General features: G+C 37.4%; 1 protein-coding gene across 1 annotated transcript in view; it reads left to right on the top strand.

Moving 5' to 3' along the window:
• LOC126236160 (juvenile hormone esterase-like) overlaps positions 1-21889 on the top strand; it is a 65372-nt gene that overhangs the window by 17147 nt on the left and 26336 nt on the right. Inside the window, exons 2-5 of the mRNA XM_049945246.1 lie at positions 4673-4798; positions 10993-11152; positions 11439-11624; positions 16937-17121. Of these exons, the coding sequence (XP_049801203.1) occupies positions 4673-4798; positions 10993-11152; positions 11439-11624; positions 16937-17121 (657 nt within the window). The remainder of the gene's footprint in view (positions 1-4672; positions 4799-10992; positions 11153-11438; positions 11625-16936; positions 17122-21889) is intronic.

A 21889-nucleotide genomic window follows, 5' to 3' on the forward strand; every position in this document is an offset into this window, starting at 1 on the left:
AGGCCCGGAGGCAGGTGCGGCACGGTCGTAACAGCCGGTGCCGGTATAACAGTGGGCCGAAGGCTGTCGTGAAATAGTCAAGGGGAGGCTGATCCCAAAACCGGCATGGAAGAAATGGCTGGTGCCATTACAGGAGTGGGTGGAAAGCGATCTTGATGTGACCACGGAGTGATGGTCGCAGCAACCGGCGCGGCTGAGGCAACTGGTGTTGCCAAGACAGTATGTGGGGGGTGCAATGACATCAGGCAAGTAAGAATGTGCGACCCCACATGTATGAACTTTTGGAGTACAGCTCTCGAACTGCATCTGCACATTGAATCATCAGGAAGGTGACTGCTTAATTGGATGGTGAAACACAATGTCCATCACACGATTATTGCTCACTATGTTAGTGAGTGGTGTGCACTGTCTGGGTGGCAGGCCCTGCTTCGTAATTACATTTGACGGTGGCCACGTTGGGCCAGCAATGGTTAAGTGGCCGCTGGTATGGCAGGGGTCAGAAAATTGTTCACTTTTAACCAACTGTACATTAGGAACACCTGTATATACACAAGCACAGTTAAAAGGGTGCACGGCACAGCATAAAACGACACTGGTAGATCCATTGTTCCGAAGACAATGTGGATCGGCACACGAAGTTTCTTAACAATGAAAATAAGCACAAAATAATTCCCGAATGCACAATGTTGAAGTCAGGGTCGCCACTGTAGGTATTACATGGTGTAGAACTGTAATAGCACACTTTTATTGTTAAAATGAACATTTATTTTGGCACTGAACAGAGCAAATACAGAAATGGATGCCGTACATGGCACTAGAACTCAAAGACAAAATGCAAAGCCAAAGAGAATAATCAACAAAGTGTCCCTCCATGTCAGAGACACCACAGACTTATTGTATTTTCTTGGCTGCTATAAAAATGTGCTATCTATTAAACTGAGTACAAAGAATGAAAATATAAAATTTCGGTTATTTTTCAGTTTAATAGTGTAAGTTCTTTATTATATAATTTACAAATTATTTCACTTTCCATCAGAAGAAGTAGGACAGAAATACAAAAAAGTAATGTAATTTTATATTGATGTTTTAAACATAAAGCACTGTTTAACAGCATAAGCTGTAAGTAGTGGGATTTTAGAAAATTGTATGTGATAAAAAAGAGAAATATTCTGTTAAAAAAGTCATGTATAATTCCTACAGTTGTTCAGTACATGTAATGACAATTTTTTCACTCAGATAAAAAAACTGTATCATATTTTTTCTAGCCTTTAACTTAGTAAAATCTTTCAAAGTAGAGTCTGAATCTATTGACTTCATGGTATCACATTCAACAACTAAAATTGAGAACCCACACAATCACTCTTAAGAAACTATTGATCTGAGGTATGTCTTTATCATATTGAATTTCAAAAACTGCTTTTACCAACTAGTTACATATATATGCACAGTCAATAAGATTCTTAAGCGAATACTAGGAAAATTGTCAGTAAAATTGTTTTTTGTTATATAAGCTAATGAGCTTTATGGAGAACTTCCAGCAGGAAGGTTGAGAACTGAGATCAAGACTTCATTATTTAATTCCTTCTCACTGATGTCACATTCTTCACACTTACTTAAAATAGTCCCAAAGAGACACATGTGGCTTTCAGTTTTTCGCCATCCTGCATCTGCACATCTTGAATAATGTATAGAAAGGTGAAGCTCTTACAACTGTCCATAAGTTCAAATTGAGCACACCCTGCATCTTGTCCTCCGAGATCACTTGATCTCATTGCTCTAGATTTTTCTGTCTGCAGTTATCTCAGAAGTGAAGTGTACAGGACTCATGTTGATATGGTTGAAGATCTGCAGCTATGAATTGTATTGTCTTGGCAAAATCTGTGAGGTGATCCAAGGGTGTTTGGAACAATTTGTAACTGACTACAGAGATGAGTGCAGTATTGCCTAAAAATGTGAGAACAGCACATGTAACACTCAACAGCAACATGTAAAATACTGCAGTAGTATTGTTTCTTGTTAAAGTAGCCATCGATGAAACATGAGCCCAATTAGATGGGGACTACATTAAAAGCTTTGCATTTCAAATACATTTATACTCCATAGAACATTATTTGATACTGAAGTCAATGGTGACTCATAATTACACATCCATAAATATCTCACAGATGGCTCATTTGCAGACTGATGTTCACTCAAACACTTTTTGTTTTTATTATCATATACATGTCAGCTTTTATTACCAATTATGAGACACACTGTATTCCAATTTTGTACTTGGGCACCTGTGGCACCCCTCTCAGCTTGGAGACCCAAATGGCCATTTGTGTCACTTGAGCCTTAAATCAAAACTCCATCTGCCACATCTACAGTATATATCATTACCAATCCAGTACCAGTAAATCTGTCAGAACAGTGGAACAGTAAAAATTATTATTGTAGACAAAAATTTAAAGAAAATGAGTCTTTTAATTTACAAAAATTATTGTTACAACAATTAATTTTTGATTTATACAGGGTATTTCAGTTGGGTGAGTAGTTTGAGTAGTGGGGTAGAGTATTATGCAGTTATCAGCAATTGCAATTCCATTAAATGGAAAGCTGGCTTTGTGCCTTCACTGAACATTTGTCATTCACTTATTGTTTTCAACAGACAGATTAGATTTCTTCAGTCAGTACCAGAGTGCGAAATCCATCTACATAATGAAAAGTGGTAGCTCAGGGACAGGTACAGCACACTCTACAAACTACCAGAAATTAAGTTTTGGTGAAATGTAAACAAAAAATTGTAATAACACTAACCTTTAATATCTTTAAAACACAGTACATATTTAGGCACATGGGAAGAGCCATTATCTGTGTTCTTTAATTGGATATATACTCACAACTATGATCTATGATTGATATTTCATGGTAACCTCTTTTAATTATAAACGATTTATTGCAGCAATATAGCCATTATGGTTATACATTAGATTACAATCAATTGAGAGGATGTATTGAGTGTCTGAATAATTCTTTGCAGTAGATTAAATTCAGTGCAGGTATTATCACAGATTATCATTTGAACCATTTATTGCATAGTCTCTAATTGATCTGGTCCTCTTGTTGCATATTTCTATATGGTATCTCTCACAAGACTGTCCACATAGTGTACACTTGCAAAGGTTTGACGGTTCGTGGTATGTTGTATTTGCACAAATTTCATGGTGGAATCCGTGTACTGCGAGTCTTGTAAGTATGTGTCTCATCTCAAAATTTGCTGCTGTCCAAGTGTGGTCGATCATGGCCCCGGATCCATAGAATTCTGTTGGTACTTCCTCTCTTTTCTTGAGTAGTGATCTTAGTAGGTTCTCCGATGCTGATGTGTTGGGAAGTAAGAACCTTCTCCTTAGATCCTCTACGAGGAAAGATACTTGGGCGAGAAGGTAGACTAATCTTGATCTTGTGGTTTTTGCTACCCCTAGTGCTCTTTTGATATAGGTTGCTTTTACTCTTTCCAGTGTTTCTAAGTTCTTTTCATTTATGTGTATCCATATGATTGCTATCCCATAAGCCAGTATCGGTATTATTTTTGATTTGAAGAGTGCCATAGCTGTGTCTAGATTTAGTGTTCTGATGGAACTTATTTCGTTTATCGCTCTGATGGCCTGTGTCGCTTTATCTGTTGTGTGTTTTGTGAAGCACTTTATGGACGACTGGAGTGTTATCCCTAGATATTTGTAATCTTTTGTGATAGATATTTGCTTTCCTTGTAGTGCAATTCTTCTCGTTTTTGGGATTTGCCCACCTGGTCTGAATACCATCATTTCCGACTTGTCGGTGTTGATTACAAACTTGTGTTTTGTGCACCATTTTTCCACGTCTTCTATAGTCTCCTGTAGTTTCTTTAAGTTTTTTGAGCCTATCACAATGTCGTCCGCATAGGCATATGCTTCGACATCTTCGTCTTGAGCGATTTCCATAATGTCCTTTGCTGCCAGAATGAACAGGAGCGGGCTTAGTGGGTCTCCTTGGAGAACTCCGTTTGTTTGCCTTATTGGTTCAGACAGGTCGAGGTTGTCCGAGATCCTTATCTCATTCCATTCATTTATGGAGTTTATGATCCTCGTACAGATGCTGTCTCTTCCCAGGGTTTCATCGAGCATCCTTTTTACTAATGATCGATCGAGGAGGTCGAAGGCCTTTGTGAAGTCTATGAATACAGCATAATATTTTTGCCTCTTATCGATGGTTTCCCATATGTTTTTTAAAAGCAGCTCCACTACTGTGATAGTGGATCTTTTTTCCCTGAACCTGAATTGAGAATCTGGGAGATGGTCTTCCAAAGTGTGTCTTACTCTTCCTGTGATTAGTTTTGTGAGTACCTTAAAAGGGTTGTTTTCCAAGGCTATTCCTCTGTATTTGTTTGTGTCCTTTGGGTCACCCTTCCCTTTGTACATTACCCTTACTATTGATTTTCTCCACTGGCCTGGGATTTTTGCTGTTTCTATGCAACCTCTTTTTAATGGTTTCCTATTTTGTGAGACAGTAGATAGAAGCAGACAAAATGAAATGTATAACTCATTAATTTAAAAAACGTGTTACATGAACGTTGCTGCATAGTATTCTAATTGTCCTTTTGATTCAAAAACAATTTTTGACCCACCTACTTACAATATGATGGCTTTTGCAGCCTCCCTCACCAGTGGATGCATGGGATGGGATCCTAAATGCCACAGTGGATGGACCCTGGTGTCCCCAAGCAGACAGGCCCAATGGGAGTGAAGACTGCTTGTTTCTGAATGTGTATACATCACAGGTATGTGACAAATAGCTACTAGTAGATACAAGCATTACTGTACTTAATTTTTCTGATTCACATATCAAACATTTGATACCATTGGTGAACTGTTTCCTTACTTGTGGATGAAGAAGACCCCGTTTTTGTAGCAACAGTTCTTGACTCTGTAATGATAGCTTTAATTGTTTTAATAAATGTACTCTGAATCTACAAATGAGCATTTAACTCAGGATCTTTGACATACTTCTTCACCTTCCATCAAGGTTAATTTAGTTCAAAGTCTAGGTTAAAGTACCCTAAGTACAAGATCAGAATAACAGTTATATTTTATATAATTCTTAATGTTACCCAACAAGAGCTTATAACTATAGAAAAAAATTATGTATGTTGTAGGAAAGTTCTTGTAGAATATAAATACTTTTAGATTAAATGAGATCACTTACCAAAATGTAGAACCATCATATCCCTCTGGCAGATCAAGGTGCAAGACCTGCCCAATCCTCCCATACAGCACATCATACTCCATCCCCATCACAGGCTTATCCTACCCCATCACAGACCAGCCACCTGTGAAAGCAGTCATATCATGTACCAACTCTGCTGTAAACGCTGCACAGCCTTTTATGTCAGTATTACTGCCAACCAGCTGTCCACCAGTATGAATGGCCACTGCCAAATTATTGTCAAGATCAAAGCTGGCACAACATGCAACTGAGCACAACATGCTAGAATTCAATGTCTGCTTCACAACCAAAGCCATCTGGACCCTTCCCTCCACCACCAGTTTCTCTAAACTACACAGATGGTAGTTATCCTTACGATACATCCTCCGCTCCTGTAATCATCCTGGCCTCAATCTCAGGTAATCCACTGTCCCCGAACCCTCCATCTGACAGTTTTCCTCACTCCCATCCTGTCGTCCCCTCCCAGTCCATGTGGGAGTGTAGAAGGATCCAAATATAAGATTATGCCCATGCAGTCTTACATCCAGCTTCAATTTGTGTCTTGGTAGTTTTGAATCTCTTGTCTACTGCAACAGATACATGATTTCTATTTCCCATGAGTCTATCCTTGTGATATATGCTTCAGTTTTCCCCAAAAATGTCACTACTGCCAATTTTGGGTCTTAACCAATTTTCTGTATCTGAAATTACCCTTGGTACAGGTACCTAACTAAGTCATCTAAACAATGCACAGCACAACAACTCATCCAGACATTGTTAAAACAATTGCAAGGATCACCCAGTCAAGAATGAAATATAACATCTTTTTTTCTTATCCTTTTTCTTGATACTAATTTCACTTTTTTTCGGATTTGTAAGTCATGGAAACTTATCGATACCAAAATAATTTCTGCAACTCTCTTTTGCTTCAGTGTTGCCTTAACTTAAAGACGAGAGGAAAAGTTGTGCATTGCATTGATCTGTGAATCTGATCATACATGCTTACTTAATGCTTTGTAATGAAACTGTTTAGGGTATATTTGGTACCTGGAGGAACCAGTCCATCTGTTGTTAAATAGGTATGAAACACTGTATACTAAAAGTAAAGTAAAGTCTGTGGTGCAAACTGGTGACTGGGCTATTGTCCTGACTATGGGAAGAGCATTGCCTTTTTTCAGTGCAGCACTAGGAAGGAGGGTGAGTGGTGAAACCAACACTCTGGTTGCATTTTATTCCCATGAAAGATCCCCGGTACTCATTTGACAGCAGGGTGAGTGAAACTGGGGCTGTCCTGAAGGGACTACAGTGAGGAAAAATTCCTGTCCTAGGACTGAACCCAAGACCTTCAGGGCTGTAGTCTAGTGCTCTGCTCGCTAGACCACCATGCCCACACTGCACACTACTTGTACAAAATTATGTTCTTTACCTTCAATTTCTTCAAATTGTGTGCTGCTTAATATCTCATGATATCGTAAAGTACATCAGAATGTCAAATCAACACTTCTTGAGGGCTTTACAAGTAACTGGTACACAGTGCAAAACAATAAAGGCCTCGACACAAAATTTGAAAATTACATCGTCAAAAATGAGAAAATGCATGATTGAATAGGTAGTGTATTCCTTATGTACAGTGTCTGTTAGGGGAAGCTGTGGGAAAAGATTTTTGATGCAGGTCTTCACTGATGGCACATAACTTCAAAATTTTACCTGGAAATTGGTTTGTCACTTCACTGTGTGTGGTTTCTAGTTTCAGTGGGGACAAAAAGCACACTTCTGTGAAGATACTGCCAGACTGAATGTAGTTAAGTGTCTCACACTTACAACTGAAAGCTCCCAATGGCATGTTGTGTCCCTTGCATTAAGTAAGATTTGCAGTTTTGCTTCTTGTGATTCTTCTTCCCACTATATCACATGAATCTTCCAAGACTGTATTTATTTATATTTCTCTACTGTCCATAATCATAATTTGTGGAGACTTCAACATTGGGTAGAAACAGACACTTGTGAAACAGCTTTACATCAGTTTCTACACAAAAACAGTTTATGTAACACTTCCAATGCTTGTTTGAGAACATTCTTCCACTCAAGTGATGTGACTTATGATTTTATGCCCCCCCCCCCCCCCCCTCCACCATGTCACCCCGTTTCTCTTGTATATCTTGATCTGTGTCAGTTTCTATTGCTAATTATTATATGCTATGTATACAAATCTTGCACTTGTGCACCCCAAGTAGCCACTACTAAATGTGGCACATTCTGTGCAGAAATCTTACAGCTGTGGCACCTCTGGTGCCCCTCTCAGCTTGGTGACCCAAGTGGTGGATGGTGTGACTTGGGCTTTAAACCAGCCCTGAGCATTTCATTAACAATTTTCAATGCAGGTGTGAGTGACCACTTAGCTCAAATATAAAATTTGGATGTAAAATGTGTTACTGAGAAGATCATGGTTTTAATAACCGCAAGTAGATGCTACAGCCAGGATAACAGAAACTATTTCAGTAATTTGTTAAACATAGAAAGATGGTCACAGATTTATAAAATTAATGATCTAAATGAAAAGTTTAACACTTTCATTGTTATAGTAACCCATTGTTGTCTACTTTTATATACATCTACATCTATACTCTGCAACCCACCATAAAGTGCGTGACAGAGGATACGTCCCATTGTACCAGTTATCATGGTTTATTCCCTTTCCATTCACATATGGAATGTGGGAGAAATGATTGCTTGAATGACTCTGTGCCTGCAGTAATTATTCTAATCTTATCCTCCAACTTAGGTTGTTGTAGTACATTCCTAGAGTCCTCATTTAAGGCTCATTTTTGAAACTTCGTTAATAAACTTCCTTGGAATAGTTTATGTCTCCCTTCAGGAGTCTTCCAGTCCAGTTCCTTCAGTATCTCTGTGACACTCTCCCATGGATCAAACAAACCTGTGACCATTTCTGCTGCCCTTCTCTGAATACTTTCAGTATCCACTGTTAGTCCTATATGGTATGGGTCCCACACACTTGAGCAGTATTCTACAGCAGATCACATGAGTGATTTGTAAGCAAACACCTTTGTAGACTGATTGCACTTTCTCAGTGTTCTACCAATAAACCTAAATCTACTACCTGCTTTACACATGACTTAGCCCATGTGATCATCCCATTTCATATCTCTATTTGTACAAGTTGGCTGATTTGAACGGGGAATAATTGATATTATAGCCACATGTTACCATATTTTGTCATTATGTGAAGTGCACAGTTTTACATTTCAGAACATTCAGCACAACCAATCTTTGCACCACTTTGAAATCTTATCAAGATCTGACTGAATATTTATGCAGCTCCTTTCAGACAGAACTTTATTATCGATGACTGCATCATCTGCAAAAAGTCTGATGTTACTATTAATATTGTCTGCAAGGTTTTAATATACAATATGAACAACAAGGGTCCCAACACATCTTCTCTGCGGCAAATCTGGAGTTACTTTCACATCTGACAAAGACCCTCCATCCAAGATAACATGCTGCATCCTCCCTACTGAAAGAGTCCTCAATCCAATCATAAATTTCAGTTGATACCACATAGAATCATACTTTTGAAATAAGCATAGGTGTGATATTGAGTCAAATGCTTTCCGGAAAGCAAAAAATACTGCATCTACCTGACTGCCTTGATTCAAAGCTTGCAGTATGTCATGTGAGAAAAGTGAATTGTATTTCCATGGAAAATTATACCCATAAGGGGCAATTCTAGGATAAACAGTTTCATCACAAGGGGAACAAGGATTTCATGCCAGAAGAAGAGACAAATTCATCCTTGCCTAAGTTATGCAGATATTGAACACTTACCAGAGTAAAATCTAATTAAACATGGTGTACCTCAAGGATCAGTAATGGGACATTTTATACATTAATGATCTAAGCTTTATTATATATAGAATAAATAAAGAGAAGACCATATGGAGTGCAATAAAAAGAGACTGGTGAAAACAGAGAATCATGTAAAAATTAACAATATCACAAGAAAATAAAAAAGTAGAAAAAAGCCCTTACAAGTAGCCAGTACATTGAACAATGTCAGCTAATGTTATAAATAAGCAAAAACAATAATAATAATAAATAAGGAGACCCAGTCCTATAAACATAAAATAAGCACATGTAGTTGTCCAACATACATCAGCACTATCATGGAAACTGAAAGGACTAAAAAGAAGAGTGCTCTAAACCTAACTGAGCTATTTATACACTTACATGACTGCTCATTTCAAGCAGCCACTTTCCCTGATGTATTTAAAACACGTAAGGTAATTCCATTACATAAAAAAGGCAGATGACATAATGTAAATAACTAAACTCCCTTCACAGTTTCCTCTTATGTTTCAGAAAACATTAGAAAATGCTGTGTAAGGCAAACATATGGAATTTGTAAGTAAAAAAAATCTAGGTAATGAAAAACACAGATTCAGAAATAAAGATGTCAAAAATAATTGCCATTTATGAGTGCATTAATTGTTCACCAAGTCTGATGGCCATGCACCAGGAACCAACAGGATTATTTACTGACCTATTAAAAGCTTTGGACATAGTGGATCATAAGATTCTGCTCTCAAAGTTTGAAAAGTTTAGCATTCAAGGTCTGTCCAACAGCTGGATCAGTTCCTTCCTGAGCAATCTTAAACAAGCAGTGAAAATCAAGCACACTAATGTATACTTTAAAACTATTTCTGAACACTTATCAGAGTACAATCTAACTAAACATGCTGTACCTCAACGATCAGTAATGGAAGCTTTTGTACATTAATGACCTAAGCTTAAATGTGGGGGCTTGAACACTTACCAGAGTATAATCGAATTAAACATGGTGTACCTCAAGGATCAGTAATGGGACCTTTTGTACATCAATGATCTAAGCTTAAATGTGGGGGCTCATTAAACCATCATATTTGCAAGTAATATCACAACACTGTTTAAAGGGAAAAGTAAGAAAAAACTACAGCTATCAATAAACATCATCACAAGACTTGGCAACTAGCCACAGAATAGTCAGCATGAAGTAAAAAGAAGACTATCCCACTACAAGTTCTCGATGTTCTGGACAAGGATATGTATGGTATACTTCTCTCTGTCAATGCTGAATCAGTTTGTAACAGTACACAAATGAAATTCTTAGACTTATGGGACCCTAGAGCAGTTGCCAGGACATTCAAGCTGAAAAGAGGACTATTGGAATCAAGTTTGGATACAAACCTAGAGGCACATGTTAACATTGTTTAAGATTTCTATCATTTCTTGTTTACTATGTATCAGCATTATGGAAACTCTTATATTCTTTAAAATAACTGTAATGGGTAAGGACAGTAGACTGAAAAAATTTTAAAAAATTAAAATAAAATAAAAAATACTGTTATATTCATGATTGCCTTACCAAACCCTTCTTATAGCCCAAATCAGTGCACCCTTGTGCCAAAACAATAGTTTCTACATGAGAGTTAAACTTTATAACAAACTTCCCAAAAACATAAAAACAAATACTGATATCAAAACCCTTAGCAAATCTTTAAAGTTATATTTGCAGCAGTACTGCTTTTACTCCACTGAAGAATATTTAAGTCTGTGAAGTTTATTATATCTATAATTTTAAATACAAATGCATAGAAATAATTTTTGTACTATTAATATAAATTGACTTGTCCAGAGTCTTATGCATAAGATGCTTTTGTAGACAACAGGACCAATAACAATACAATACAAAAATATATATGTTCATTTCAGTTGCCAGACAAAAGAGGCAGGCCAAAGAAACCTGTTCTTATCTTTTTTCACCCTGGTGGATTCTACAGCATGAGAGCCACCAGTGATCTGTTTGGTCCGGAGTACCTCATGGATGAGGACATTGTATTACTGACAGCAAATTATAGACTGGGGGCTCTAGGTATGATTTATCCATTGCCTTTCCTCTACAAAAACATAAAATAATAAACTGGATTGAAATTGTTGTTGTGCCATATTTGTACATTATATTCAGTGAATGCTTTGCAGTGATACTATGTGTAGCCAGACAGATGTGATAATTTCAACTGTTATTTGTCAATATATTTTTGCTAAAACTAGCATAAATACAGGCATATTTTGCAGTTTAGAGCTGTTGTATAAATTCTTTCTCCTATGCTTAGGTATGTGATAATTTATTTTTGACATTTATTGCAACATCCTTGCAGGGTTCTTAAGTACAGGAGATTCTATTATGCCTGGAAATTATGGCTTCAAAGACCAGGTAGAAGTCCTACGGTGGGTGCAGAAAAACATTGCTGCATTTGGTGGAGACCCGGAAAATGTTACAATTTGTGGTTACAGTGCTGGGTCAATCAGTGTTCTTCTGCATATGCTGTCTACCATGTCAAAAGGTACGTTAAAGGTTTAATATATTATAGAACTAAAACATTTATGCAGTGAAGTACGAGTAAAAATGCTTTTGCAATGTAATAATGATCTTAATTTATATGTGGAGGAAAAAATGAAAGACAACAGCAATAGTAATAAAAAGGATGAATGCAAGACAAACATATGCCCAAAATAGGTTATACTAACATATGACAGAAATAGTACAGGCTGACTTCGTAGTGCTTTTGGGCTTGGTTTGAAAGAGAAATAGGGCCAGGAAAATTGATGTCTCTATGAATTATTAAATTGGGCTTCAAAAAGTTTCATAAAAAGATCTATCATGTATTGTGATTTCAGATACCTTTGTAGTATGTGCCCTGACTGCACTGAACAGTGTATGTGAATTTTCAATTTGCTTTTCAGTCAAAACAATAATATTTCCTTCTTCTGCCTATATTAAACCACATGAATCTAATAAAAAACTTGAATCAAGAAATAATGATACCAGCATTAGGTACAAATTTTGCCTTGTGCAAGACACATTTTGTTCATGTTTACTTTACACAAACATGATTCAGAACTTTCTTTGAGGAGTTTTTTATTTATTTATTTAATTTTATTTTACTTATTTTTGCATGATTACATCTTATGGAGGTTATACAAAGTTTGTCTTGTCTCCTTCTATGTACAAAAGAGTGTATTTCTTTACATATGTAGCTAAAGACACATATTACACAGCTCATACATCAAAAATTATGTGTTTATGCTGTGTTAAAACTTAAGCCTAGAATATGAAATTGGAATATAAGATAGTTGTAGAGGACTCACATACCACATGTGACACTATCACCTACTTTCCTTCTTGTCAGCATGTATGACACTCAATTGTTAACAAAGCCTATTATAAAATATGAGGGCATAGAGAAAGTAAAGAATGTTTGTGCATACAGTCTGTGTGCCTGTCTTGTGGCAACCACTCATCATTTTCTGGTGTTCAGTGTGATGTGGATAGTTGCCCCATGTGGCTGTAAGTCAGATAGTGTCATGTGGTAAGTGCAAAGATAGCTGTGATCAAGATTGAGCCAATACCACAAAATCTGTGCACACTGGGTGCTACGGATGGTCAAGAATGACCAAAAACCTGCAAGAATGGTTGCTACATTAGCATCCTTGAGGCATTATGAAAGAGATGATGATGCATTCATTGATGAGATTGTTACAAGAAATGAAATATAGGTTTCTCACAACATCCTCACCATAAAGCAACAGTTTATGGAGTGGCCTCATCCTCAGTCACCACAGACACCATGTGAGTTCAAAAAAACTGAAACAACTCAAAAACTCATGGCTTCTGTATTATGGGACAGTGAAGGGGTCCTACTTGTCCATTTCATGCCCTGCAATGCAACCGTCAATAGTGATGTACATTGTGCTACCCCTAAATGTCTTCATCGGGCTACCCAGAACCGCTAAATAGGCAAGCTGTCCCATGGAATTGTTCCACTGCATGACAATGTATGTCTCCATACTGCCTGACAGATACAAGTCTTACTGCATGAGAAATTCAAGTGGTACATCTTTGAGATCATCCCTAAAGTCAGGACCTGGCACCATCAGACATTTCCTTTTTCCAAAACTGAAGGAGCACATTGCTGTTAAACACCTTGCAAATGGTGAAGACCTGAAATATCCTGTTGTGAGCTGGTTGAGTAGCCTGGTGGCTACATGGTATGAAGAGGGTATACACAAATTGGTGTCAAGGTGACTATGAGGAATAGTAGACAAAGTATACATTAATACATGTATATTTAGTTTCTGTATTATTATTAAAGAAAATCTTGGTATGGCAAAACATTCTTTAATTTCTGGATGGTCCTCATATGTGCAAAAAGTGTCCTGAGTTAATGGTACTTTTGACATTCAGTGTAGACATTATTATTATAATGTAAGAGTAATTGTTTGATAAATACTGAATCATTAACACCACAGGAAATTTGATCACAAATGACACAGTTTTCACAAAAAGAAATGCAATATTGTTAAACTAATGAAAACATCTAAACAAACTGACTAATATGGTAAAAGCAAACAATAGAAAATCTGGGAAGGAATAATGATAGACACACACACACACACACACACACACACTGTCTCTCGATGCTGAATCCTCAGAGATGACAGCAGTGACCACGTGTGTGTGTGTGAGGGGGGGATATTTAATCACATGAAATATTCACATAATCTTTAGTTGAAGTTCATTCTTGGAGAATAGCGCTATTTCAGGGCCAAGCCATTATGGTGATGAAAAGCAGGAATAAGGTACCATATTCTGATTCACAAGCTTCTTTGTGAACTTTCAATACACAAATGTAGCCGATTAATGAAAAAAGTAAAAAAATGACTACTCTTCTATATTCCTCTGTATCAGTTCTGTTGTAGTTACTAACTATTGGAGATCATTATTTCAAAGACTGGTAACTGACTTTCATTTCCTTTATTTATTGGACCATTTGATTCATTACCTTCCTCTAACAGTACATTGAATACAGGACAAGTCAAAATTGTGAAAGGAGCAGAAACACACACACACACACACACACACACACACACACACACACAGAGAGAGAGAGAGAGAGAGAGAGAGAGAGAGAGAGAGAGAGAGAGAGCATGACAAAATTAATTACAGATAACAATCATAAATTACAAGTGAAAGTGACAATTTGAATTTAACCATTATTACATAATCATTGTTTACAAGGCTATTTTTTGTAATTTAAAAATTCTTTTACAAAGTAAAATCATTTTTCCACTAGAAATGACTTAAGATTATGTTTAAAAGAAATTATATGTTGCTGCAATTTTAAATCACTGGGTAGGCTGTTATATAGCTGAACTGTTATCTGTGATACACTTTTTTGGTACAGTGCTGTTATACACTGTGACATGTGGATATTATTTATGTTTCTTGTATTTTGACTGTGTAAATGCTTATTTTGTTGAAGATGTACAGTTTGCTTTAAAAGATACTCATTTGCAAACAGGATACACTCATATATGTAAAGGCTCGGTAGGCTCATTATTTTCATCTGGATGAAATGTGGTCTACATGTTTCCAGTTTTCTTAGGTTGCAGATAGCCCTGATTGCTCTTTTCTGCACCCTAAATATCTTTATGCTGGTGGCTGAATTTCCCCAGAAGATTAGCCCATATCGAAGTAGTGCATGGAAGTATGCATAATACGCCTGAATAACTGTTGGCTTGCTTGCACTTTTATTTAACACACGCAGACCATAACAAGCTTTTGAAAGTTTTTTCTCAAGTTCTTTTATGACAGTCCCATAGGCCTAGAACCTTAGTGTCAGTAACCAAGTTCAGAAACGTATTTTCAAGGTATGGTACTGTAGCAAAGTTTTGCACATGTGGAGAAGAGTGGAAATCCAAAAAGACAATTTTTTCTTTCTTTATTATTATTTTATTTTTTTGAAACCAGCTAGTAATTTGGGACATTACAGTATCTATTGCTACTTCCAATGAAATATTATCAGTAGCTGTTATTAATATGCAAGGTGTCATCAGCAAATAAGATTAGTTTTCCCAATTTAGTAAAGTCATTTATATCATCAATATAAAGGAGGAACAGTAGAGGTCCTAGAACAGAACCTTGTGGCACTCCGTACTTTATTGTTGATTTACTGGAGACATGTGTTGTTGTAATAATATTTACTTGTACTGAAATGTATTGTCTGTTCTTGTATCAGACTGTATTGCAGAAACAAACTAAAGATGCTGATTGATTTCTAATATAATTTATTACACTAACTCTATGGTTGTATGAAGCAATCCACTTCATTGTTCAATGATTTCAGCAACCAATTAGGATTTTTTTATCCAGAATTATTCTTTGCTGATGTGTTACTATGACTCATAAATGTACTCATTATGTCAGCTGTCATTGTTATTGATACACTTAAAACACAACTATTCTTCAGTATAGACTGTAAGGTACTACATTGCAATAATCTTTCCTGATTTATCTGTAGAGGGAGGAGTACCTCATTTTGTATCTCACACACTTGAATAACAGCATGATATTGTGTCTTCTGGTGAACTGCATACTTATATCCTTCATTGTAGTAACACTTCCATGGATCTCCACAGAACCATTTCCTGGTGTGTGTGTGTGTGTGTGTGAGGGTGGTGGACAGAAAAACTCTAAAACTGTCATCTTTTATATGAAATAGTTGGTCAGTTTTGAAATGTGTCTTGTCACAAAAAAACTAAATTCCATAGGTGCTAAAACTGCCTAACAAGAATCCCAGGAAATTACTTTTAGAAGTGTATGCGAATTATGTAATGAATAAAAACTCTCTACTCCAAATTCCAGGGGGGAGGGGGGGGGGTCTGGGTGTGGGAAAAAGTCCCCCCCCCCACTTCCTACCACCCTGAATTTTGCTGATGCCTATGATGCCATTTTACAAAAGTGATGTGTCCCAGGACATAGGTGTGCACAGTGTCGTAATAACTGTTCACACATTAACAGTGGCTTTAACCAAATGTCACAAACAAAAAAGTATAGATACTGGGAAAAGAAGAACTATCAAAACAATAGCATGAGTTAATCATCTAAGAAAGAATGTTTGGAAACTAGAAACAGGATGAGGAGTCACACAGGCAATATAAAATTACACTGTCACAGAGTAAGAGAAAAGTACTTCAAATGGAATGTTGTAAATCATGCTTAAAAAAGATTCAAAGAAATATATTCTAATGCTACTTCAACATTGGGGCACAAATAAATATACTTCAAGTTGCAACAACAGAAGAAAGATAAACAGACATCAAAATAAAAAAATAAACAATAAATGAAATAGAGGAAAGCATATGCTGTCACTTGTCAGTTTATGAGCTATTGAAGCTGGGCTAACAGAATCACAAAGAAATAAGAGTATTAATCTCAAGCTGGAATTTGAAGTTTTCTTTCCCCTTTACTGTTCATGTTGGACATACTCAAATAATTCTATTTTTGGCTACTGTGTAGCTGTTCAAAATATTGATAATTAATTACAATTGATATAAAAAAGCTATTGCTAGTGCATGATGAGTAATATAAAACACAAAAGCATCTTCCTTATCCATACACTTGAATATAATAAATTAACAGCAGCAGCTTAAAAGTATATTATGAGTAACCACTTAAAAGAAAAGAGAAGCCTTGCTCTGCATTGGCCATCCTGAACTCTCATATTTTTGAACAGCTCTATGAAAAATTCTGCGTGCCTATATCAACATATGTAATGTATCTTTACTGACTAATTGCAATTATAATTTTTCCTAGGACTGTTTCATCGGGCAATTGCAATGAGTGGTGGTGTCCAGTCAATTGTACTTCATGATCCATTAGGACAAGCAAAGAAGCAAGCACAGCTATTGAACTGTCCTGACACTTCATCAATGGAAATATACAACTGCTTAAAAGAGAAAGATGCTCAGGAAATTGCCAATTCCATAACTGGATTTTATGTAAGTATCATGTGATCTGCAATTTTTTTGTATATCTTTGTTCTTTTGAATGTGATGCAGACAATTAAGTAGTTTTCTGTAGATCAAGAAAGCATTGTAAAACACTATGGGTTACATTTTGGTCATAGCATGAAATATTGCACAATTAAGAATGGATTTTCAGCTACATTAATTTACAGCACATAATAATGATGGAAGTCATGATTAATTCAGCACTGATGTAGACAAAGAGGTTGTGACTCTTCACTTGAGGTTCCAAAACCAAGTAGCTTTAAATGAGCACAGAAAACTGTTTAATGGAAGATGTAGTATTTGCAACAATGAGGCTGCAAAAGCAAACTGTTAAAAACTGTTGCTTTTCAGATTACACTGTTTGTCTAATATTTGGCATCTATTTTATATACCACATTGATGAGGAATCTGACAGCTTTCAAAAATAAATAATTGTTTTTATATTGCAAAAATGGAGGTTCATATTGCTGTGGACATTTTCCAAGCAGTCCTATAAACTACTACCTCGGATTTTTGTACCCACAGTTCAGATTATATACAGGGAGCTAATAATTAAATGTGCTTTTAATTTAATTCGAATTTTTAGGCATTTCCAATTTCCTGCCTTGTGTCTGTGAAACTCTTGTTAAAAATATTTTCTCTGGAGCACAGAAATCTATTATGAACTCTAGGTAAGGGTATAAGCTATATATGGAAATAAATTTTGTATAGATTTCATTTGAGAAGATCACAGATATTTCAAACAGCTATTACTAATATCTATAAGGCTTAGGACAGAACTAGTCAGCTGGCATGTGTAAATAAAACTTGTGCTTCATGAGGCCTCTTTAAGACTTTCATTACTGACTTAATGCAATGTTCTTTTGAGACACCTGCATGAAATAAAATACTTTATTGATTTTCACTACATTGCAGTAGAACTTAATCTTGTAAGCCACTATGGAGTGAAAGTATGGCAGACACACAAAAATTTTGTCTGCATGTTAGTTCATTTAAGAGACACTTCTTGATGTCTCCCTCTGGAATCTTCTCTGCTAGATTTCTCATTACACTGCATCTATCCAGCATTTTCTGGACCTTCCTTTTGCTCTTTTTTGTCTTGGACATTTATTTCAAAATATTTTCTGGCCTGCCCTTCTCACTTGTTCTCATTTTGTACACACACCACTGCAGTCTACGAATTTTTATTGCACTAATAATAGGGGCTCTTATGCAGGCTATATTTCTGTTCATTTCCTTTTTTGATCCTGTCCTTTCAAGTAGTTTGGCTCATAGTTTTTATGAATCTCATCTCTGTCACTAGAATTCTGCTGCAGTCTTTTTTCAATATGGTAAATGTCTCTAAACCATAAGTGAAAATTGGTACAGAGTATATGTAGTATATGGCGGTATTTGATTATTGTGGCATTTTTGCATACCCATATGAGGTTTCTGACTTGACTGTAAAAGCTGGATGATTTTTGTACTCTGTTCAGTATTTCCATTCAATAGTGTTTTCTTTGAAGTTGTGCTTCAGAAGTATTCAAAATTAGAAACTGATTTTAATTTCGTCCCTTCCAAATATAAGTTTGAGCTTGTTCCTTCTCAGTTTATTGTCATTTCTACAATCTTGGTGTTGCTTGTCTTGCCCCAAATTGAACTATTTGTCAGTCTTATCAGTGTGATGATTTCATTTTGTTTTGATGTATATCTAGGCACCAAATAAATTTAAACACAGAGTTTGGTCATAGATATCATAAACTTAATCATGATGTGACACAAAGAAAATTTATATTTCCCTGGCAAGATAATTTTTCATTTTCTTTACTTTTTTTCATAGCACTAGCATGTCAAGCAGCTACCAAAAATACTTTCATTCAGGAAAATTGCAATGCAATTTACTGCCACTACCATAGTTACAGTCCATCCTTTCCTTACATGAAGTTGCATTTCTCTTAGCTGAACCATACATACTAATATGCTTAACACACTAATGTTGTTTCTTGCTTCTCAACCTCCATAGTTTAAGGCCTTCTCAATTCCCCATTTGGAAATTCCTAGACTCCATAGCTTTATTCTCACCTATTAGCATATTTATTCATTCTAAATAGCCATTCCATAGTAACTTCTTATTTTTAATTGTTTCAGCACAGTATTTTAATTTCCCAAAATATTTAATCGGCTACTTTATGAAAGACCTTAACAGGGTCACAGAAAATACTAATAACATGCTTTTGATTCTTAACAGCACTGAAATTTTCTTTGAAAAGTAAAATGTGTTTCTTGGTCCTATTCTGCCTGCCTCTGCTTCCTTCTACTGCTTCTGTGACATCTACGAGAACATATTTAATCTCTGTTATGATCAAATGATACCTAATGAGGCGAATGGTGAACATAAAAGTTCTGCAGAATAGAAATAATTTAGGAGTAAAGGAAACCACTCAACAAACAGCAGAATCATTGAGCTGTCAACAGGCACACGCCAAAGAGAGTGAAACCTTTCTTGCTTCTGGAATGTATCAGCTAGACACACAATGCTGCAATTGCAGTCTGGCAGGTGGAATATAATGGGGAGGGTTGTTGTATGAGATAGAAATATGGGAAGATGGGTGGTGGGAAGAGGGCTTAGGGCTGAGTAGCTAGTGGCTCAGAGGGAGGCAGCAGTTGCGATGGCTAGAAATGCTGGTTGAGGGGTAGCAGGTGTATAAGCTAGGATTGTGATACGCTGGAGTGGGGCCTGTGAGGTGCAGCGCATGATGAACTTGACATGGAGATGTAGAATGGGATGAAGTGACAGGACTCAGGGAGGGGAAACTGTTGAGCAGAGGCTGTGTGGGTATGCAGAGATTGAGGCTATGAGGATTATGTGAACAGAGGATGTGCTGCAAGGGTAACTTCCATCTATTTAGTACAGGAAAGCTGGTGGCAGACAGAGAAATTCAGAGGGCATGAGTTGTGAACCAACAATTGACCTCTAGCATTTTGTGCCAGTGGGTAGTCAACTTTGTTCTTGGTCACAGTTTGGTGGTGGCCATTCATTCTGACAGATAGCAAGTTGGTTGTCATACTGACATAAAAAGCTGTAGAGTGATTGCAGCAGAGTTGTTATATGACATGACTACTTTCTCAGGTTTCCCTGCCTCTGATGGGATGGAATAAGCCAATGACAGGACTGGAGTAGGAAGTGGTGGGTGGGTGAATTGGACAGATCTTGCATCTGGGTCTTCCACAGAAATGCTGCCTCTGGAGCATTTTCTTGGGAGCAAGAGTGGCATAGAGATGGACCAGGATGTTGTGTAGGTTGTGTGGCTGATGAAATTCAGCTTTATGCAGTGTGGGAAGGGCCTTGGGTGGGCTGTCCCTCATATCCAAGTGTAATAATAAATAATCAAATCCTTGGCAAAGGATATGATTCAGTTGCTCCAGTCCAGAGTGGTACAGGGTAATGCAAAGGGCACTCCTTTGTATCTGATTCTTGGGGATGATGGATTAGGGATGTGTGAGGGTATAGCATGAGAAATCTGTTTCTAGATTAGGTCTGGTCTGGAAAGGGGGGGGGGGGGGGGGGAGGTGTTAGTGGCTGTCTGTGAAGGCCCTTGTGAGACCTTCAGTATTCTTATCAAGGAAATTCTCATCGCTGCAGATATGCTGTGCAGTTTGGCCAGGCTGTATCTGAGAACAATTTTTTGACGTGGAAAGGGCGACAGCTCTCTAAATACAGGCACTGTTGGTGGTTAGTTGGTTTAATATGGGCTGGGGTGTTGGTGGAGCCGACAGAGTGGTTGATGTCAATATCGAGGAAGAGGGCATTTTCGGGTGAGGAGGACCAAGTGATGCAGATGGAAGAGGTGTTGAGGTTGTGGAGGAATGAGGATAGGGTGACTTGGCCCTGAGCCCAGATCATGGGGATATCATCAACAAACCTGAAACAGACAAGAGGTTTGGGGTTTTGGTAGGCTAGAAACAATTCCTTTATATGGCCCATAAATAGGTTGGTAGCAGAGAATGCCATGCGGGTGCCATGGCTGTACCATGGATTTGTTTATATACCTTCCCCTAAAAGGAGTAGTAGTTGTGAGTGAGGATATAGTTGGTTAGGTGTATGAGGGGTAAGATAGTGGGTTTGGAGTCAGAAGGACGATGGAAGAGGTGTGTCCAGGATTGTTGTGTTTGGGGATATCAGGGAGCATCTAGAAGTTGGGTGTGTGGGGTGTCATTGGGGTGAGGAGGGAGATGAACTTATGGGAGAGGTTCTGGGATGGGCCTAAGGATTTCAGCAGGGCCTGGAGAGTATACTGGATTCCTGAGTTGGGATAACTTTGGCAGTGTTTGTAGGTAGAGGAGTCAGGCAGTTGGTGGAAGCCTTCTGTCACATAGTCACTGCAGTTCATCATGACAGTGATGGAACTTTCATCACAGGAGAGGGTCTGTGTTGAGGTTGTGAATGGCTGTCCTTTCTTTTGTTGAGAGGTTTATGTTCTTGTGAAGGGACCTGGGGAGGGATAACGAGACCAAGCTGGAGGTAAGGAATTCCTAGAAGGTGATCGGTGGGTGTTTGGATGGGAAGGAGGGAGGATCATGGTATGATGGTGATATGAACTGTGGGAGGCAAGTATCAGTGTTGGGATTAAATTAGTATTGGTTGGCAGGGTTGGTAGCAAATAAGTGTTTCCACTGGAGGAAGTGGGAGAAAGAGAGTAAGACTTTGATGAGTACACCTTGGTTAATGTTGGATGTGGGGCTGAAGACAAGGCCTTTGGGTAGCACTGAAACTTAT

This window comes from Schistocerca nitens, chromosome 2 (assembly GCF_023898315.1).
Source record: "Schistocerca nitens isolate TAMUIC-IGC-003100 chromosome 2, iqSchNite1.1, whole genome shotgun sequence".
NCBI classification, from domain to species: domain Eukaryota; kingdom Metazoa; phylum Arthropoda; class Insecta; order Orthoptera; family Acrididae; genus Schistocerca; species Schistocerca nitens.